The 20,465-nt window shown below is 44.3% G+C and overlaps 2 protein-coding genes across 3 annotated transcripts in view; both read left to right on the top strand.

Annotated features, from left to right (window-relative positions):
- LOC143509941 (protein unc-13 homolog B-like) overlaps window positions 1-4,771 on the top strand; it is a 51,934-nt gene extending 47,163 nt beyond the window's left edge. Inside the window, exons 27-33 of the mRNA XM_076998854.1 lie at window positions 175-219; window positions 353-424; window positions 534-681; window positions 807-863; window positions 1,268-1,360; window positions 1,539-1,698; window positions 2,527-4,771. Of these exons, the coding sequence (XP_076854969.1) occupies window positions 175-219; window positions 353-424; window positions 534-681; window positions 807-863; window positions 1,268-1,360; window positions 1,539-1,698; window positions 2,527-2,812 (861 nt within the window). The 3' untranslated portion in view covers window positions 2,813-4,771. The remainder of the gene's footprint in view (window positions 1-174; window positions 220-352; window positions 425-533; window positions 682-806; window positions 864-1,267; window positions 1,361-1,538; window positions 1,699-2,526) is intronic.
- A 2,801-nt stretch (window positions 4,772-7,572) lies between these two features.
- The window catches only part of atp8b5a (ATPase phospholipid transporting 8B5a), a 27,496-nt gene continuing 14,603 nt past the window's right edge, over window positions 7,573-20,465 (top strand). The window contains exons 1-10 of one of the 2 annotated variants that reach the window (XM_076998856.1): window positions 7,573-7,718; window positions 8,878-8,922; window positions 13,656-13,732; window positions 14,583-14,641; window positions 15,264-15,377; window positions 18,188-18,286; window positions 18,789-18,850; window positions 19,070-19,142; window positions 19,732-19,802; window positions 20,047-20,129. In XM_076998856.1, coding sequence (XP_076854971.1) covers window positions 13,690-13,732; window positions 14,583-14,641; window positions 15,264-15,377; window positions 18,188-18,286; window positions 18,789-18,850; window positions 19,070-19,142; window positions 19,732-19,802; window positions 20,047-20,129 — 604 coding nt within the window. In that variant the 5' untranslated portion in view covers window positions 7,573-7,718; window positions 8,878-8,922; window positions 13,656-13,689. Of the gene's footprint in view, window positions 7,719-7,997; window positions 8,112-8,877; window positions 8,923-13,655; window positions 13,733-14,582; window positions 14,642-15,263; window positions 15,378-18,187; window positions 18,287-18,788; window positions 18,851-19,069; window positions 19,143-19,731; window positions 19,803-20,046; window positions 20,130-20,465 lie in introns of those variants that run through there. The other variant, XM_076998855.1, reaches the window with a different exon arrangement.

The raw sequence follows: 20,465 nt of genomic DNA on the forward strand, positions 1-20,465 counted from the left end.
TTCTATTAATGTTCTAGTAGAGGCCTTTCTCAGAATGTCAAAGTCCTGCTTTAATGACCGTATAATGAATGAATGAATCATTATTCACAGTAAGAAATCTTTATTTCCTGCTCTGCATTATTGCCATCTAGTGGTGAAATCTCATATCTGTGATCTAATTGTCGCAAATGACAGGGGGTTCAACTTCTTACTGCTGCCAAAGAGCTCTCCAAACTGAAGGTACTGAATGGGCTTTTTTTTATCCATAAAAATGTTTTTTCTCATCATCTATCAAGTGTTGATGTTTTGGACTATAATACCATCTTTAGTGGTGGGCGTGGTTAATGCCTGTCTGTTATGCTGGTTGCCGTAGGGAGGAGGCGAGGTTAAGAGTCTGTCTCCGAGGCAGTGTGCCATTATGGAGGTGGCACTCGACACCCTCAAGGTGAGTGGAGAGGGTGGAGGCGGGGCTTCTGCTGGAGTGGGCGGGGCTGTCTGCTTGACTCCACCCCTACTCACTCACTATTCTCTCTCTCTCTCCGTCCCTGGTGCAGCTCTTCTTCCATGCGGGAGGGGACGGGTTAAAGAAGTCGTATCTGGAGAAGAGCGTGGAGCTGTCTGCTCTACGCTACGCCCTCTCCCTCTACTCACAGACCACGGACGCCCTCATCAGGGTCTTCATAAGCACACAGCATCGCCAGGGTGTGACACGCACACACACACACACACACACACACACACACACACACACACAACCTGCTGAGTGTTTAATGTGTAGGTGTGTTCTTGGGGAATGTACGTGTTGATGGTGTGGTGCTTCTTGTTAGTTCATAACGGTACAGGAATGAGGATCACCCCTAAAGAGAGCATTCAACCTGACCCAGGTGACCAACATCTCTCACACACTCTCACTCTCTCATACTCTCTATCACTCTCTCACTCTATTACACTCTCACTCTCTCTCCCTCTTACTTTATCTCTCTATATTTACTGTTCATTCTCTGTCATCAGTTCAGTTTATCTCTGTTGATCTGTCTCTTATTTACTGTCTCATTCATTCAATCTCTTCCATCCTTCTTTCAGTCTCCTAACCCTTTTGCTTTGTTTTTTTTCTTTTTCCATCCTTGCTTTTTTCTTTAAATTTGGGTAACTGCAGAGTTTGTAACTGTAAAATTATAATATTATAATTTAATAATTATAAGTGAATTATTGTAATTGAATGTTGTAGTTGTTTGTGCTAAAGTGATCCAGTGGAGTGTAGTGGGAGCTAACACTGTGTGGTTGACAGGTTGTGCAGTCGAGCAGCCCATAGGTGAAGCTGTGATCCAGGTGGATGTGGCGCCCCCTGCTGCCAATGCTGAGCAGAAGGTCACTGTCAAGGGTGAGAGGGCAAAGAAAACCAACGATATGAACCACGTTTAATGTGAACCACGCTTAATGTGAACCAGGTGTAGTGTGAACAGACAGCTGCTGACTCTCTCTCTGTCTCTCTCTATCTCTTTTTCTCCTTCTCTCTCTCTCTCTCTCTCTCTGTCTCCTGCCCTCCTCCGTGTTTTCAGTGATTGCGGTGAACGACATCCAGTGGCAGACTTCCGGACTATTCCGTCCATTCGTGGACGTCAGCCTGGTCGGCCCGCTGCTTGGCGACAAGAAACGCAAGTTCACCACTAAATCCAAAAACAACTCCTGGACTGCCAAGTTCAACGAAGCCTTTCCCTTGTGAGTACCATCAAACCACAGATCACCCAGTGCCGTGTTACACGAAGCCCCTAGGACACACCCCTGGGGAGGACCTTCAGGGAGCTGGCCCTGAAGTCTGCGTGTTCGCAAAGAAGCACTGGATTTAAAGATCAGTTCCAGTGAAACACTGGATTTAAAGATCAATTCCAGTGAAACACCAGTCCTAGAGAACCTCTGAACTTTTAAGCCGATATACTCCCAAGACGTGAATTCTGAAGAGTATTTTTAAGAGATGCTCCACCAGTACTTTGTTCCCAACAGTTTGTTTTATAATCTATCTGTGGATACAATGCTGAGGTGTTGTAGTGGGTAGAGTGGTGTGTGGTACTGGGTAGAGTGGTGTGTGGTTGCGGGTAGAGGCTTTAGAAGCCTCAGAACCAGCTGATTAACGGCCAGAAATAAAAACACAAATCTCGCTCTCTCTCTCACACCTAACGTCATCATTCTTTGTTGCTTCTTCACTTTCTTTCTTTCCATTTCTCTCTCTCTTCTGTCTGTTTTATTTTTCTCTCATTCCGTAGTGTGTACTCTACATGCCTTCGGGTGGAGTTTGCTTATATAAAATTGATCAGTGACTCAGACTGTTAAATATCAGTGCTGTCAGTGATCCATGTGCTGTGCTGATGAGGCTCTGGATGTCTGCGCGCGATGTCTTAGCATTCAGCAGAGAGGGAGGATGGGAACGTGCGTGTACTGTCAGATGGCGGGGGTGTTTAGGGTGGGTAGAGGCTTGTGATGGAGTTCTTTAAATGCGATGTATTAAAGCTCTCTCTCTGTCTCTGTCTCTCCCCCATCATTCTGTCTCAGTGTCCTTGCTAGGGGTGAGACCGCCGATTGCTACGAGGTCCAGGTGACTGTAAAGGACTACTGCTTTGGGCGGGCGGACCGGGTGGTGGGCGTGGCCGTGGTGCAGCTGCGTGACGTGGCGGACAGGCGGAGCTGCGTGTGCTGGTGCCCGCTGAGCCCGCGAATCGGCACGGACCAGACAGGAAGCACAGTGCTGCGCATTCTGGCCCAGAGGTCTGCCGACGAGCTCGCCAAGGAGTTTGTCAGACTGAAGTCTGAGTGCAGACCGGCTGTGGAGGGGAGATAGAGGGAGGGAGGGAGGTAGGAATAGCGTGGGATTGTTCCAAGGGAGAGAGAGGAGGAAAGGGACTGAGAGAAGGAAAGGGTGGAGTATGGGAAAGGGAGAGGGAGAGAGCGAGGGAGAGGATATTGATGGAAAAAATTAAGAAAGAACAAGCTGAAATGTGAGCTTGGGCAGGGAGTGGGAAAGAAAGCAGAGGGAATCAGGAGGAGGCTGAACCTGGGAGAGGATTGAACACCACCTGCCCTGTGTGATACCTCACTGCTGCCACCTTCTGGACAGAACTCTACAGGACGAGCTGGATGAAAGCATGGTGTGTTTAAAACCTACAATTCTGAGGCACCGAATAAGTGGAGAACATGATGTAAGAGATGGAAAGCTGATTACGACTACCCAGAATCCTCTGTGCACTGGTGACTAGGATAACACTTTGAATGACAAACAGGAAAGGTTTGTCTGAGGCATGTTTTAAAGGATTTGTGAACAAATGAACAGGGTGATGTAAGTGGTGTGTGTGTGTGTGTGTGTGTGTGTGTGTGTGTGTGTGTGGGCCCTTGCGTAAGAATGACACAGTGAACAGTGATTTTCTGGCTTTATAAAAGGGTGTGGTTCTATTGCAGGAGGTGGGACTTTATTCCACCAGTTTCTCATGTTTTGCTTTGCTTGATTGACAACCAAAGAACCATCAATGAAACCCCAGTAAATATAAAGATCCCTCCCCCCTACAGTCACACTTTATCTCTGCATCAAATCAGTTGAAGAGCAAATGAGTGGACACACGTCACATGGTGTGAGTGGGCAGAGACTTGGAAATAGAAGGGCTGTATAACTAGTGTTTTTTTTTGTCTGTGGCATCGTCCCTGATGGGCTGATATTGTCACTGAAGGGCTGGTGTATTCCCTGATGGGCTGGTGTATTCCCTGATGGGCTGGTGTATACCCTGATGGGCTGGTGTATTCCCTGATGGGCTGGTATCTTCCCTGATGGGCTGGTATCTTCCCTGATGGGCTGGTATCTTCCCTGATGGGCTGGTATCTTCCCTGATGGGCTGGTGTATTCCCTGATGGGCTGGTGTATTCCCTGATGGGCTGGTGTATACCCTGATGGGCTGGTATCTTCCCTGATGGGCTGGTATCTTCCCTGATGGGCTCGTCTCTTACCTGATGGGCTCGTCTCTTACCTGATGGGCTCGTCTCTTACCTGATGGGCTGGTGTATTCCCTGACGGGTGTATTCCCTGGAATCTTCCTTGACGGGCCGGAATCCTCCCTGATGGGCTGGTATCCTTGATCATTCCCTCACACACACTCAAGCCTCCACACGACAGCCGAATCACACTGGCGTCAGTGGCTTTGTTTTTGTCTTGGTTTTCAATGTTTCAGTAACGTGATTATTCCCAAAATAGCATTTTTCTTATAATTTTTCATGTACACACACGCATGTGCACATGCACACACATGCGCGCGCACACACACACACACACACACACACACACACACATACATAGTTTCTCCTGTACTTTTGCCATTATTTTCCAGAAGACCTTACAGGGACCAAGTATTAAAGTATTAAATGTTTTCACAGTGATAACTGCCTCAAGTAATTTCTTGACCACTGCCATTGGACAACCACTGGGCTGGGCTAGCAGTGATTGGCTAAATGGGAGTCAATTAAATGTGCCAGCCAATGGGGAAGAGATTCTGTATGAACTTGTGCCAAGTAGTTTTGATCTCTGTCTTCTGGCCCTGAGGGTTTGTTGAATTGTTGTTATTTTTTATCATTAATTCACAGTAATAAATAAATAATCTGTTCACAAAGTCTGCAGATTCTGCTACATTTGGAGCATGTGTGTACTGTACACAGTGTGGGATTTTGTTTTTGTTTATGTACTATTAGAATGTGGAGGAAAACATTTATTTAGCTATTACTAAATGACTCTAGAGACCATTGCAACCAAAATATACTTGTATCAATATATGAATTTTGTAAATAAAAAGTTTGATAAATATATACAGTCTTCCAGCCTATATTTTCTGTCATTGTCTTAACCCATTTGCTTGATGAATGACTGTCTACTTGTAATGTTGCTTAATAAGTGGTATCAAGAATTAATGTGCGTGTGCGCACGCATGCAAGCATGCAGTGATGGCTTAGTTACATTGAAAATGTAATCTGATTACTGATTACTCCTTTTAAAAGTAACTTAGTTAAGTTACATATTACTTGATTTTAAAAGTAACTACGTTAGATTACAAGTTACTTTAGTAGTTACATGCAGCAACAAAATTTCCAATTTTGTTGGAAAAAGTTTTTCCAATAGGCTACTCACTTTATTGGAAGTGCATTTTTTACAGTAACAATGTATCTCCTGACATTGTTTGTGTTGCTGCCGGGAATTATTTGTAAATATATTTGTTAGCATAATACAAGCAAACTATTCAGTCAAACAGCTATTTGTTGTGAAACGAAATACCATTACAATTTCAACCATTTTCAAACATAGAACACAAATCAACATTAAAATTTGTCAGGTAAATGTTCCTTCTCCAGTTTTTGAGAGGTGTTTCTTTACACTACCACATATTGTTATGGACAACACTGCACAGAATGACGTGAACGCGCTCACGCACTCACAGGTTTGCGCGCAGCATGCGGAGTAGAGCGCTACGTTCAGACGCAAAAGTAGAACTCAGCCAAGAAAGCAAAAATATATATTTTTACTAAGGAAAATAAAAATAGTAACGCACAGTTAGTAAATTAATTCTGATTACTGGTCTTAAAATAGTAACTCGTTATGTTACTCATTACTGAAAAAGTGGTAAGATTAGAGTAACTTGTTACTGACATCACTGCAAATATGTGTGTGAACATGTACTTGCAAATGTATCTTTACAAAGAGCTGGTAATTTGAAATAAATCATACACAACTAACAAAGTTATAGATTTGGTTATTTGGAAATTTGGACTTCAGGTGAAATTTATGGTAAATGTAAAACGTTCACACTACAGTGATATTATACCATGACTGGCATTTAAGTAGAATCATGCAATGGTGAGTTCTTTATCTCAAACAATTTATTGAACCAAAAGCCAGCAATAGTGGTGGATATACACCAACAAACATGTGAATGTCTAAATAACTTGTCATGTGACCTTGAGCATCAATTACAGCTTGACAACGTCTCATGATGTTCACAAGTTGACTTATTGTCTGCTGAGTCATAGCATCCCACTCTTGAAGGTCCCTCAGGTCATTGAGGTTCTGGGGTTCAGAGTTACAAGCTTCTACACAGTGAATCAGCAGATCCTGTGGGTTTTCTGTGGGATTCAGGTCTGGAGAAAGTGCAGGCCACTCCATCTGAGGAACCTCAGTCTCCAGGTGCCGTTTCCTCATGATGTAACCTCAATGAGCCGGAGCGTTGTCGTCCATGAAGATGAATATACTGTGGCATGCACTCACTTAACATTATCCTACAATACCATGATATTTACAGTTGGTGTATTAAAACTGCTTTTCAGTAAAAGTCAACAACAAAAACTCCAATAACAAATGATAAAAAAATACCCCGGGACGCCCGGGACAGGACGTGAAATACGGATGTTTGGTCACCCTAATCTAGAACCTCATATGAGGTTGGAGGGGTTATTCAGAAGATCCCTCCAGAAAACGTAGAAACATCAGCTGTTGGAGTGTTATTTAGGACAACCATCTCCTGAACCCCATCTGCTCTCCCCTTTTCTCAGTATGTTTATGTTTGCAAATGCTAATGGTAGTGGAAGTATTTATTCAGCAGTAAACACTGTGTTTATGTTTGTGAGTTCTTTAATGGTGGAAGTGTGTATAAACAGACATGTAAGTACTATGGTGTACAAGTGTGTTTGTGTGTGTGTGTGCCCTTGTGTAATCATGACACAGTGAACAGTGATTTCCTGGCATTATAAAATGGTGTGGTGTACGTGTGTGTGTGTGTTTGTGTGTGTGAAAATGGAGTTAAGATGTTAGTTTAGCTCATATATAAATAATATCTACATGAAGTAATAAATATATGAATTTGTATGCAGCTGAATTTGTGGGTATGAGTCAGTGTTTGAATGTCTTCAGAGTTGCTTTAACATATTTGTAAGTTTTTTCATAGATGTTTTTTTGCCGTGTGTGTGTTTTGGGGAGAAAATGCTGTCTTTTTTACCCACCTGGAAAGAAGACGCATTAGACTGCTGATCACCCCACCCTTCATACTGATCTTACATCAGTGTTTTAACCTTTACAGTGTGTTGGTGAGCCCTTCATACTGATCTTACATCAGTGTTTTAACCTTTACAGTGTGTTGGTGAGCTCTTCATACTGATCTTACATCAGTGTTTTAACCTTTACAGTGTGTTGGTGAGCCCTTCATACTGATCTTACATCAGTGTTTTAGCCTTTACAGTGTGTTGGTGAGCCCTTCATACTGATCTTACATCAGTGTTTTAGCCTTTACAGTGTGTTGGTGAGCCCTTCATACTGATCTTACATCAGTGTTTTAACCTTTACAGTGTGTTGGTGAGCCCTTCATACTGATCTTACATCAGTGTTTTAACCTTTACAGTGTGTTGGTGAGCTCTTCATACTGATCTTACATCAGTATTTTAGCTTTTACAGTGTGTTCGAGTGTCTGTGCATCAGTGTCTAGCAAGTTGGGTCTGAGGGTTTAGGGGGAAGAAAAAAAACACTTCCTTCTTTAGTGTGCAGTAAATGGATACTTTAAGGAAGAAATGGGAGGGACAGAGAGAGAGAGAGAGAGAGAGAGAGAAGGAGAGAAGGAGAGAAGGAGAGAAGGAGAAGGCGAACTAAAGAGGTGAGAGCAGCAGAAGGATTTGAATACAAGAGGAAAGAGGAGACTGAAAGAAAAAGAAGAACAAGAAGAAGTCTGTATGTGAGTAGTCCTGCCCTAGGGCCGTGTTTATCTGGAGTGTGTGTGTGTGTGTGTGTGTGTGTGAGAGAGAGAGAGAGAGAGAGAGAGAGAGAGAGAGACAGAGAGACAGAGAGAGAGAAAGTGAATGAATCTTCTTTGGATGCCAAACCTACCCTCTCCCCTTCATCATTTCTGAGTGAGAACAGACGGCAGACCAGAGAGCGGAAAAGAGTGTTAGTGAGGCGTGGAGAGAGAGGGGGTGGAGAGAGAGGGGGTGGAGAGAGGGGCGGGGTTAGAGAGCGCAAACGCCATCTATGCACTGAAACATTCTCGAGGTCTCTGCATAGAGTAAAAGACAGCTGGACTTCCCAGTACAAACACGCTAAGACAAACAGGCGGTGGAACCCAGGACTGGTGAGTGTAGAAGTTGCAGGTCGTATGTGGGGTCAAGCTTACATGAATGGAGGCGAGACGTTGTCGGAGGGTCCTGGGATAGTACAGGAAGTGAAAATAGAAAGGAGTTTTCTCTCTCTCTCTCTCTACCTCTCTCTCTCTTTCTCTCTCTCTTCTCTGGTTCCAGATCAGGGTGTGTGTGTGTGTGTTGGGTGAGGGACAGACAGAGAGACTCAGTTTTCAGCTGGAGGTTCAGAGCTTTCCTCTGATCACAGTGGGTGTGTCCACGTCCATGCTGTGTTCACTCATGCTCAACATCTCATTCTCTGAAAATGCAGTGGGGGGATTACACAGAGGTGGATATGCTACCTGTGGCCTGACTGTTCTCTATAAGGCCTAAATAAATGTCTGATTACTGTCTAATTCCTGTCTCATTACTGTGTGATTGTTGTTGGATTCATTTGATACGTATTCAGCCATGTTTTTGTGTTCACAACATATTTTGTTTATCACTTTAACTTTAAAGCATCTGCACTTTTGGAAATAAAGTATACAAATAAACGCACCAATGGCAGGTTCTTCTGGCTCATCCTGCAGTTCACACAAAGATATTCAGAACTGTAGGTTCTGAATTAAGTTCTGAATACAGACGTGTCTGTGCACACTGCTAGGTGGGGTGCATTGGGTGTGTGGTCAGTGGGACACCTCTATGAACTGCTGAAATGTTTTGTTCTGTGGCCCTGTGTGTGGGATGAGCATTACTCTGAAGCATTTTCTCTTTTCCCAGTTTCAGTGGTGCAGTAAGTCACTGGAGGACCATAACACTTCACAGGTATGCAAACTCTCCATGTTCCCAGAAGGCCGATGTTGCCCTGGCATTATCTGTCGTGTTTTATGATCCTCCGGCTGGATGGGCAGCTCTGAACTGAATGGTCCTCTGGCTGCTTCAGACACTGTAGGCACCTGTCTGATACCACATGATCTGATTGGATGTCAGGAGGTGAACTAGCTCCGCCCCCCCCCCCCCCCCTTAACATGCCCAACGTGTTTCTCTCCTAATGTCCCATGCTGACAGTTCATCACACCACACGACTAACTCAGCTCTTTCATCTGCTCAGAACCACGTCTGCACCCCTAAGCTGAGCTTGAAAGGTCAGGCAAAACCTTGATTAACCCCGAGTCTGTGGGTGACCTTTGAACTTAGCATGTAGTGGCATGGCTAGCCTTCCCTCTGTTCCTTCGGTCCCTGACCCATAAGTCTGCCATAGTCAAATACCGCACATTAATAATGCAGTGCCCCTGCGTGCCCTAACCTACCCATAGATAGAATAGATATCAACGTCACTCTGACACGCCCATTACTGTCAATGGATGAATAATTGATAGTTGATTGTTCAATGACATGGCCTTATATGGTAAAGTGAGAGGTTTTTCATGCTTCTGAGACAAGCACCAAGGACAAAGGGGTGAATTATTCAGACATCGGCTGCTCTGGTCTTGATGATTTTTCTGCTTGTAATATGCTGATGTTGGTGGTCTGACACAACTTCTGGGATCAAACACATCAGCCACAGAACTGTGGGTAAGGTGTGATTCTTCTGCTTCGGTGCTGACCCGACGCTTATGCTGGACCACATGACATTGCCCTGTAAATGTGTTCACACTCCTCCTTCCTCCTCCGAACATGATAAGAATGATGATGATGATGAAATCTTGCTGCAACAACTAGGGTTCAGCAGTCATTCTGTAATGGTGTGGAGCTCCAGAGAGGGCCTCTATAGCCTGTGAGGATGTGTGAACACTCTCTGACTGTCCAGGGCAGCAGGACTCTGTCTTGGACCCGCAGGTCCTGGATCAAACTCCTGGACTCTGAGAGCAAAGGGTGAGGCCTGCTGCAAGTGTTCTTCTCCTATGGACTGAAGTTTAGGTAGATGGCATCTGAACTCATGTCAGTCCAGGTCTTAGGTGTAAGGTTTTACAGAAAAAGTGAAAGCTTTGTTCATCATTGTTCCAATACGTAACTCCTCCAAGTCTGACATACATTTATCACTTTCCTTTCATCCTGTGTGACTTCACCCAGCACTGAGTGTGAGGTGTGGCGTTGATCTCTAGGGTGGGGGCATGGATCTCTAGGGTGAAGGTGGACTTTGCCCTTGAGTGATTCTGGGAGTCGTTCTCCAAATTCTCTGATTGAGTCTGGCCTCCAGAGACCTGAGACGGGCCTGTTTTGACCTGTCCTGATGGTGGTGTTCCTGGGAACTTCTACTGAGTGGGAGACACTGTGGGTGGAGCTAAACATGGAGTGAGATGCAGAGCCACTTGGATTCTCCAGCCTGTCCCTACATGCTGCTCACAGCCCTGAGCTGAGTGTGTGTGTGTGTGTGTGTGTGTGTGTGAATGCATGGTTGAGTGTGGGACTGTTGCATTTGTAGAGAGTGTAGGATGTTGGTCACATGACTTAGAGATACTAAGACTGGATGAAACCTTCAACTTCCTGAATGTGAGCTGGACTCTTGCTTTATTGTTCCAGTTAATTCCTCTTTGGTTTCTAAACCTGGGGTTGAGTATGTGCATACTCACATACTCACTCACTGTGCATACTCAACTAGGTAGTGTAAGTGTGTGTTCACGTGTGTGTTGACTGTGGTGTTAGTGTTTGTGCTGTAACCTTTTCGCTTCCCCACTATGTTTAGGCGTGTCGGGAGCGGTTCTCCTCACACAGTCTGGCTTCTGCTTCCTGCTATTGTTGAGGCTCTCCATGCCACCACGCTAATGACTGACTTCTGTTTTCACACTATTTACCAGAATTACTCAGCATTGGGTAATATCGTACATTCTGTGTCTGTGTGTGTGTGTGAGAGAGAGAGAGACTTGAGAAACACCATCAGCCAATGATATTCAAAGCTCGAAGTGACCAGATCATTTTAGATCACTATTTAGTTAAACAATGATTTAAAGATTATAGATTAGATTAGAGATTATATCAGTGTGTTTTCATCACATTTAAACTTCAGTAATGTGTATAATACATATAGAAACACACACACACACACACACACACACACACACACACACACACACACACACACACACACACACACACACAGTGCTTGAGGCTCTGCATGGCTCACTACCCCCAACCATTAACCGCTAACCCTACTGATTAACCCACACTCACCCACACATGCATGCACACTTTGAGTGGTGTAGGACTGTGCGATGTTCAGTACTGTGGAGTAGGACTGTGTGATGTTCAGTACATTAGTGCAGGACTGTGTGATGTTCAGTACTGTAGCAATGTGTGATGTTCAGTTCTCTGGAGTAGCAATGTGTGTTCAGTACTGTGGTGTATTGACCAGAGCATACACAACACACTCTTACACACACAAACACCTGCATTCACATGTACCCACTCACAACCACACACACACACACACACACACACACACACACACACACACTAAATACAAAGCTCATTTCACATGAGGTGTACTGCGTCACAGAACATAATGGAAAACCAGGGGATGTTTGTTTTTCGACTTTGTGACAGGACCAAAAGGTTAAAACACACACACACACATGCGCACCCCCCCCCATCCCCCACCCCAACACACACACACACCCACCCATTCACTCACACACACACACACACACACACACACACACACACACACACACACACACACACACACACACACACACACACACACACACACACACACACAAAATACAAAAGCCCTTCTGTGCACTTACCATATGAGAGTCATTTTACACCCAGTCTGTATGTTTGAACACCTGCCAGAGGTTCTGCTGCTGCTTCTACAGGGAAACACAAAGCCAGACCTGGTGAGCTGCCTCTCCACACGGAGGAGGTGGTCATGTACTCCTCCACCTTCTGATGTAGCAGCGCTGATGTAGCGAGCTGCCTCTCTACATGGAGGAAGGGGTCATGTACTCCTCCACCTTCTGATGTAGCAGTGCTGAAGTAGCGAGCTGCCTTGCCTCACACAGGAGGTGATCATGCATTTCACTCATTCACCAGCTCATGTAGCCGCACTGATGTAGCGATATGTCTGGCCTTAAAAGAGGCCCAAGAATTGAACCTTGGGGCACACCACATGTCACTGGCACTCTTTCAGAAACATTGCTTTCTGTTTTGAAAAAGTATTTACTGCCTTACAGGTATGCACAGGACCATTTTAGGACTGTCATCTCTTCCATATGTATTTTTGTTTGAGATGCTTCATAACTGCAATTTTTTCATATGTACTGTATTTGCAGATGTGGTTTCAGGTCTCTGTGCATGCAAACCCGACTGCAAGAACCACAGCATCCTTGCAGATGAGGCTTGTGCCCACCTCTTTACCCCCAACGGGGTCACACACACAATCTGTTCACCCCAAATGGGGTCAAGCTGTGGTTCTTCCCAGTGAAACACAGGGGCCACCTGACCACAGTGCCCACAGAACTTGACTCTAGTCATACAGGGAGTAAACGAGAGACTGTGTATCGCTGTCCCACAGAGACCCTGCTCCAAAGAAATGCAGAGCCTGTCCCAGTGATCTGTGGTACACTGGAATTCTAAAATTATTCAGTCCGCTGAAACAAGAGGGTGGAGGTTCAGACGTAAACGTCTCTGTAGTGACTGGGAGATGATCTAAAGGTGTAAAGGTCACTCTTTACAGTGAGACCTATGTAAAGGTCTCTGTAAATATGTAAAGGTGTAAAGGTCCGTCTTTACCAGTTCAGTTTTTTCTGTCTTTGCAGACCTGTACAGATCTGTGGGAGGCCTCGTGTGAAATGGTGATAATGGGCTGAAAGCAAAAATAAAAAACCCACTGACAAAAGTGTACTGCTGTAAAAGCCAGAATAGAAACAAAGACCGTGATGCACATGCAGGCTGCTAGAGTTGAAGCCATGTCACGGTGGTCTGAGGCTGTGGCTATGACGACACACAGAGGGGGAGGACCCTCCTGCTCTGGGCGTAATGGAAACACTTTTCCAGAGGGATGTGTATGTGAGGGATATGAGTGTGTGTGTGTGTGTGTGTGTGTTGAGTTTGTGTGCACTCCCTGTACTGTTTAAAACACACAAACCTTTACACACACATATGGTTTCTATAAATAAGTCGAGAGGTGAAGTAATTCCAAAATAGTTTCCAAACGGGTGTGTGTCAGAATCTGCTGTTTCCTGAGCATTGAATTAGTGTGTGTGTGTGTGTGTGTGTGTGTGTGTGGTGTGTGTGTGGGTACAAGGCAGGAGTGTGTGGCTCTCTTGTTGCTCAGGCACTGAAGAATGCCCCCTCTGACCTCTGTGGCTTCCAGTCCCCTACCAGTTCAGACCAGTACCAGTTCAGACCAGTACCAGTTCAGACCAGTACCAGTTCAGACCGGTACCAGTACCAAACCGGTACTGAGGCCAAAAAATGTACTGAAACTAGATCTGTGTTTGAGAAACATAACTGGCTTTCAAATGGTTGACTGAATGTGTGTGTGTGTGTGTGTGTGTGTGTGTGTGTGTGTGTGTGTGTGTGTGTGTGTGTGTGTGTGTGTGTGTCCTTCTCAGGTGGATGATGGACAGGTAGAAGACTCCTGTAGACATGTCCTTCTTTGGCCTTGACTGTGTGAAAAAAAAAGAAAGAGGTAAATCCTACATATAAATACACATCAACACAAACCAGGTTTACAACTGACCTCAAATCAGCACAAACCAGGTTTACAACAGACCTCAAATCAGCACAAACAGGTTGACAACTGACCCCAAATCAGCACAAACCAGATTTACACCCGAAAGAGGGTGTCTGAGATCAGCAGTTCTCAGATCAGCTTCAGCAGCTGTGTGAATTCAGCCTGCTTACAGCAGAGTTTTCGCTTACAGGTCCCAGAACACAGCAGTGATGTGTCAGGGGTTGACCTGCTGACACACTGAACTTATGACACCCGATTCACATCATGTAGGGCTCAGTAATAATGAATTACTAAGGAAACTTGGAAACACAACTAATGGTGACCATTCCTGGGTTAACATTTTATATGTTAACATATAACATATAACACATTTGGATTATATTTTATTTATTTATCTCTCCCTTTCTGTCCCACCCTCTGTCTTCCTCTCTCACTCTCTCCCTCTCTCTCTCTCTGTCACTTTTCTCTCTCCCTCTTTCCCTCTATCTCTTTCTCTATTTCTTTCTCACTCTCTTTATCTTGCTCTCACTCTCTCCCTGTCTCTCTCTTTTGTCTCTCCCTTTCTCTTCTTGGGGTTGTGTCCAAATATTTAATGCATCAGTTCATGCCTGCTGTACTGTAACTGAGGAGAAACTTAAGATATGATGAAGATCTTTTTGAAGTTTACAGATGTATTGATATGGGAATTAGAGTGTTGTTTTAGAGTTAGATTGTTGTTTTGGAGTTGCTTTGTGTTTCTCTCTCTTTTTGGTACTTTTTGCCAAGTGTTGTTTGTTTCTGACATCTGTCTCCGTATCGTTTGAAGAGACAGAGAGGAGGATTCAAGCAAACAACAGGGAGTACAACCGCTCCTTCAGATATGCGGTGAGTTTGCTTCTCTAAGATGGAGAATTGTCACTCCTCACACTTGCTCTGGCTCACTTGAGTGACTTCATAATTATTGACTCACTTGTAGCACTTCATAGTTTACAGCACAGGTATGAAGTTATACATTTCTGCAGTCAACAGCAAACAAGGGTACCATATCTATCCTTTAAAAATGCATGTCTATGATTTATGTGCTACGTATGTATATGTGTGTATGTGCTGCCCTCCCTCTTCCCTGACATTTCAATGACCATTCCCTGACCCTTCCCTGACCCTGTCCTGACCCTTCCCTGATGCTGTCCTGACTCTTTCCTGACTCTGTCCTGACCCTGCCCCTGCCCTGACCTAGCCCTGCCCTGACCCAGCCCTGACCCTGCCCTGACCCAGCCCTGACCCTGCCCTGCCCTGACCCTGCCCTGACCCTTTCCTGCCCCTTCCCCTGCCTCCTTTGGGTCAGAAGAGGACAGCCAGTGCCTGTAGTGTAGAACAGGAAGCTGTGGTCCTGCTCCAGGCAGGCGCCCCCTACAGGTACTGTTAGGAGACGTGTTTATGTTGTATGAACGTGAACCGCACGTCCTGAGCATTATGTGTGTGTGTGTGTGTGTGTGTGACCCTACAGACCAACGCCATCAAGACCTCCAAATACAACCTGCTCACCTTCCTGCCGCTCAACCTGTTTGAGCAATTCCAGCGCATCGCCAATGCATACTTCCTCTGTCTGCTGGTGCTACAGGTGAGCTACCGTGTGTGTGTGTGTGTGTGTGTGTGTGTGTGTGTGTGTGTGTGTGTGTGTTGGTCTGTGTATGTTGTTGTATCTGTGTGTGTGTGTCTGATTGTGTGTGCCTCTGTGTTACTGTGTCAAAGTCAAAGTCAAATTTATTTATATTGCGCTTTTCACAAGACACGTTGTCACAAAGCAGCTTTACAATCGTATGGGTCCAGATCCCTAATGAGCAAGCCAAAGGCGACAGTGGCGAGGAAAAACTCCCTATAGGGTGGGGATTAGGAAGAAACCTCGGGAGGACCAAGACTCAAAAGGGAACCCATCCTCCATTGGGCGGCCCGTTAACACAAGTCCGTGGTCGCGGGGTGGTTCCACAGTTCCACAGCAACAGTCAAGGCTCCTGTTCCCCGGCCAAGCAACCTCAGTCCCCTCGGTGCAGGCGGTGGGCCTCAGCACCAGCACGACCCCCCGTGGCAACGGCACATCCACCGACAAGCCAGACCATCCCCTAGGTGCCTGTATCCAATCGTCTTGGGCATGCAAAAAGATGGACAATACAGACTGAGTGGACATCAATTTAAACCACCATTGAGTTAAACGTACATACCTCACGTGCCAGTGATGAGCATGTGGCTCCGACAGGCTAATCTATAGCAGCATAACTAAAGGGAGGGGTTCAGAGGTGACCACAGACATGAGGGCTCACTGAGACATTGCTTTCCAGTCAAGTCATTGTCACAACTAGAGTGATGCCATGATGCCTGTGTGTATGTGGTTATGTCTGTGTGTGTCTGTTATTTCGTGTGTGCCTCTGTTATTGTGTGTGTGTGTATGTGTGTGTGTGTGTGTGTGTGTGTGTGTGTGTGTTTGTGTTATGGCATTTCTGTACTTGAGTGCATCTGTGAGTTTGTATATGTGAGTGGGTTTGTGGTGTGTATGTGAGTATGTGTGTGTATGTGACTGGGTGTTTGGTGTGTATGTGAATATGTGAGTGTGTGTGTATGTAAGTACAGTGATCCCGCACCACTTCTTGCTTCAGCTTTTGTGGCTTCACTCTTTCATTGGTTTTTATAAGATATTAATGGGAAACATAATTCACGGATCTTCACTTTTTTGATCGGTGGAAAATATTTTTATATTCTGAATTATAATGAAAAAATCCCAAAATGTATAAAAATATATTACAAATATTAATTGTAACCATAAAGGAATTTTATAAATAATAAAGTTGTACGAATTACAGTAAATAGTGCATATTTACGAGAACCAGCATCGCTTGCCTGAGACGCTACTCGCCTACATGAGATTGTAAACAAAACGACTGGTTACTCGCTGGACAAGCACACATGCATAGAACAGTGTGGGAAAGGTTATAAAAGGAATAGGAAAGGTGGGGAGTGTTTATAAAGCCTTAATATAGAGTATGTATACTTAAATAAAAATATCGTTTCTACTTCACAAATTTTCGGTTATCACGGGTGGTTCTGGAATGTATCTCCAGCGATAAATGAGGGATTACTGTATGTGTGTATGTGGTTTTGGGTGTCTGAGCAGGAACATTGGAGCTTGACTCTTATGATGCTCTTAGAGCTGATGGCCATATATGAAGACATCTACTCGTGTACAGATAGCACTGGAATGTGAGACACGATACACCCCAAATAGACCGCATCTGTTACCAACAAACCTGAAGCTGAGTAATACAGCATTAATCACAGTACAGTTTTATGTAGGTTGTGTGTGAGTCCTGTGTAAGCGTCATGTAGGTCTAGTATAGATCTTACTCAACAAAGTCTGCTTTGGCTTAAGATAGGACAGAGGAAATTACCTTTGACTGAAGCTCCACTGAATGACTGAACTGCAGGGAATTCCACTGGTCCTAGAACAGTAGTGTTATGACTACTAGATCTTGTCAGACAGAGAGAGGAAGTGAGATTCTCAGAACAGGAAGTTGCCTCATTTATTTTTTGAGGGTGTTGTCAGATAACATGCAGATTTTAGCATCACAGTGAGAAACAGCAGCTGATGTGGTCTGAGCCCTCTTTTCAGCAGCACTGTGCTGCTAAATGTTTGCTTTGCTTGTTTATATGTATTATGTATTTAAAGCACTTTGTTAAACTTGCTCAGAAAGGGTCTACATAAGTTAATGAGAAAATGCTGCGCTGTGTTTTGGCTACACAAACATTTTCCCACAGTTCCCTGACCTCAATAAAACACAAAAAAAAACAACGAAAAAGGTGAATGCTGAGAACAGTGCCTGACCTATGACCCCTGTGTCATTTCCACAATGGTACACTGTTTCCATGCTGCAGTGGCGTGTTTTCAACACACATTGAAAATGGCGGGAAAAAAGACAGACAACTTGACTGTCTGAAGAGATGATGAAGTCGAGCATCTGACCATTAACATTGTGGAGTGAACAGCAGAACAGCGCCACCATTTGGCACCACCATGCTGGAACCGTGGAGGTCACATGACAACCTTACGCCAGTGTTTGCTAAAAGAGGCATGCACGTTTCAGTTTACTCATGGTAGTGTGAACGAAGCTTTTCAGGTGGCCTTCGGTATCTCTTTTGGTTTGGGTTACAAGGTTTTAGCATGTAATGTACCGGTAGGCTACTCTGAATTCTTAGTTTGAGCATCTGTAACTAATGACTAATTTGGGTGACTGTACATTGCTATAATGAATGTGTAAAATGAAACAATTTGTAAATCACCAAAGCATAGCTGTAATGTCTACATCAGCAGAGTGTAGTTTTAATAGCTGTATTTCAGCAGCGCGTAGCTTTTAATGGCCATGCTGGGGTTCTGTGCTGTAGTGGATTCCTGCTATCTCGTCCCTGTCCTGGTTCACTACGGTTGTTCCACTCGCCCTGGTGCTGATCGTGACTGCAGTGAAAGATGCCATCGATGACATAGTGAGTACACACACACACACACACACACACACACACACTAACACACACACACACACACACACTCGTATACACGCACATTAACTGGATTATTTTGATATAATGACAGGATCCAGTGTTACTAACCCTCTGTGTTGCCATGTTGCAGTGCGGTTTCTCATGTCTTTTTTCAGGTATATTTATCAGGTTAGTTTCTCAGGTTTATTTCCCAGGTCTTTTTCTTGGGTCTTTTTTCTTAGGTTTATTTCTCAGGTCTTTTTTTTCAGGTCTGTGTGTCATCAGTCTCTTGCTGTTTGTTGTTTTCTGCATTATCGCCTGCTTGTTTCTCTGGGTTGTACATTTTGCTTCATCTTGCGGTGTGTGCAGAAATGCTGGTGTGTTCCTCCACTAAGACCTGTGTGTCACACACTCACTCTCTCTGTCACACACACTCTCTCTGTGTCTCACACACTCTCTCTGTGTCTCACACACAAAGTTCTACTACTACTACACTCTCTCTTTGCAGAATCGTCACAAGAGCGATCGACAGGTGAACAACCGCAGGGCCCAGGTGCTCATCGATGGAGAGTGAGTCCTCATCATCATCATCATCATCATCATCATCATTGTTGCATGCTAGGAAATGTTTTTTGGGCTGTGCTGTGCCCTGCTCATGGTGTATCACCTTGGAGATGGCGGTGATATAGGTTGGATGTGTCTGAGCACTTCTCTCTCTATTTGCTTTCCCTTATCCTCATATTTTTGATATTTTTTTCATATGTTTTTGACTATCTCTGTCTCTCTCAGACTCAGAAATGAAAAATGGATGAACGTTCAAGTTGGTGACATCATCAAGCTGGAGAATAACCAGTTTGTTGCAGTGAGAGCTCTTCTGTCTCAATATCTACCATCTCTACCTATCTCACTCTCTCTCACTCCATCTCACTTCATCTCTCTCACTCTATCTCACTTAGCGACAGGAATGTAAAAGTGATTTAACAGTGGTGCATATGTGGTGGTATAACAGTGATGTAGCCATTGGATAGCAGTGATGTAACAGTGATGTAACAATGGTGTAACAATGATGTAGCAGTGGTGTAACAGTGATGTGGCAGTGGTTTAACAGTGGTGTATCAGTGGTGCATCGGTGATGTGTAACTGTGGTGTATCAGTGATGTAGCAGTGGTTTAATATTTAATTTGTTTATATGGTCACTACTACAGATGATAACTAATATTAAATACCACTAAGATTTATATTGACATTGTGCATCACAATGGAATGCAGAAGTAAGGGGCTTTTACCTGTGCAGCTGCGGAGAGAACTCACATACCCACAATCCTTCACACTCACTCTTATTCTGTCTCTCTCTCCCACACTCTGCCTCATGTCTGCCTCTTTTTGTTTTTTCATCTTCCCCTTCTTCCTCTCTCTCTCTCTCTCTCTCTCTCTCTCTCTCTCTCTCTCAGGCAGATCTTCTTCTACTGTCTAGCAGTGAGCCTCTTAACCTTGTGTACATTGAAACCGCTGAGCTGGATGGGTGAGTGTGTGTGTGTGTGTTTATGTCTTAACTCACCACATAAACCTAACAGGAAAACTCAGTAGTTCTCTGAAGGTTGTTTTTGTTTATGTGTTTGTGTGTGCATGTTTCTTTGTGTGCATGTATGTGTTTATGTGTTTATGTGTGTGTGTGTGTGTGTGTGTGTGTGTGTGTGTGTGTGTGTGTGTGTGTGTGTGTGTGTGTGTGTGTGTGTGTGTGTGTGTGTGTGTGTGTGTGTGTGCAGGGAGTCCAATCTGAAGGTGAAGCAGGCTCTAACTGTAACAGGAGAAATGGGAGGGAGCATTGATGCCCTGGCAGCTTTTAAAGGTGAGAACCAGATAAGAAACAGATATGCAGTCAGATCAGCTCAGAAGAACCAGAGAAGAATCACCAGTCTGCGATTTATTCTGTAGAACAAACTCAGATCAAAAACATGATACAATAATAAGGTCATTGCAAAGTGCAATTTGTGGGCTTTCAGAAACACTAAAAGAAATTTAAAAAACCATTGTGGAAATAAAGTAAATTTTACTTTCATTGAGCAAGCACAGGGAAAAAATATGGAATCACTCAATTCTGAGTAAAAAAGTATGGAATCATGAAAAACAGACAAACAAAAGAACACTCAAAATGCATCACTAATATTTAGTTGCACCACCTTTG

Source organism: Brachyhypopomus gauderio, chromosome 3, assembly GCF_052324685.1.
Source record: "Brachyhypopomus gauderio isolate BG-103 chromosome 3, BGAUD_0.2, whole genome shotgun sequence".
Taxonomy (NCBI): Eukaryota; Metazoa; Chordata; class Actinopteri; order Gymnotiformes; family Hypopomidae; genus Brachyhypopomus; species Brachyhypopomus gauderio.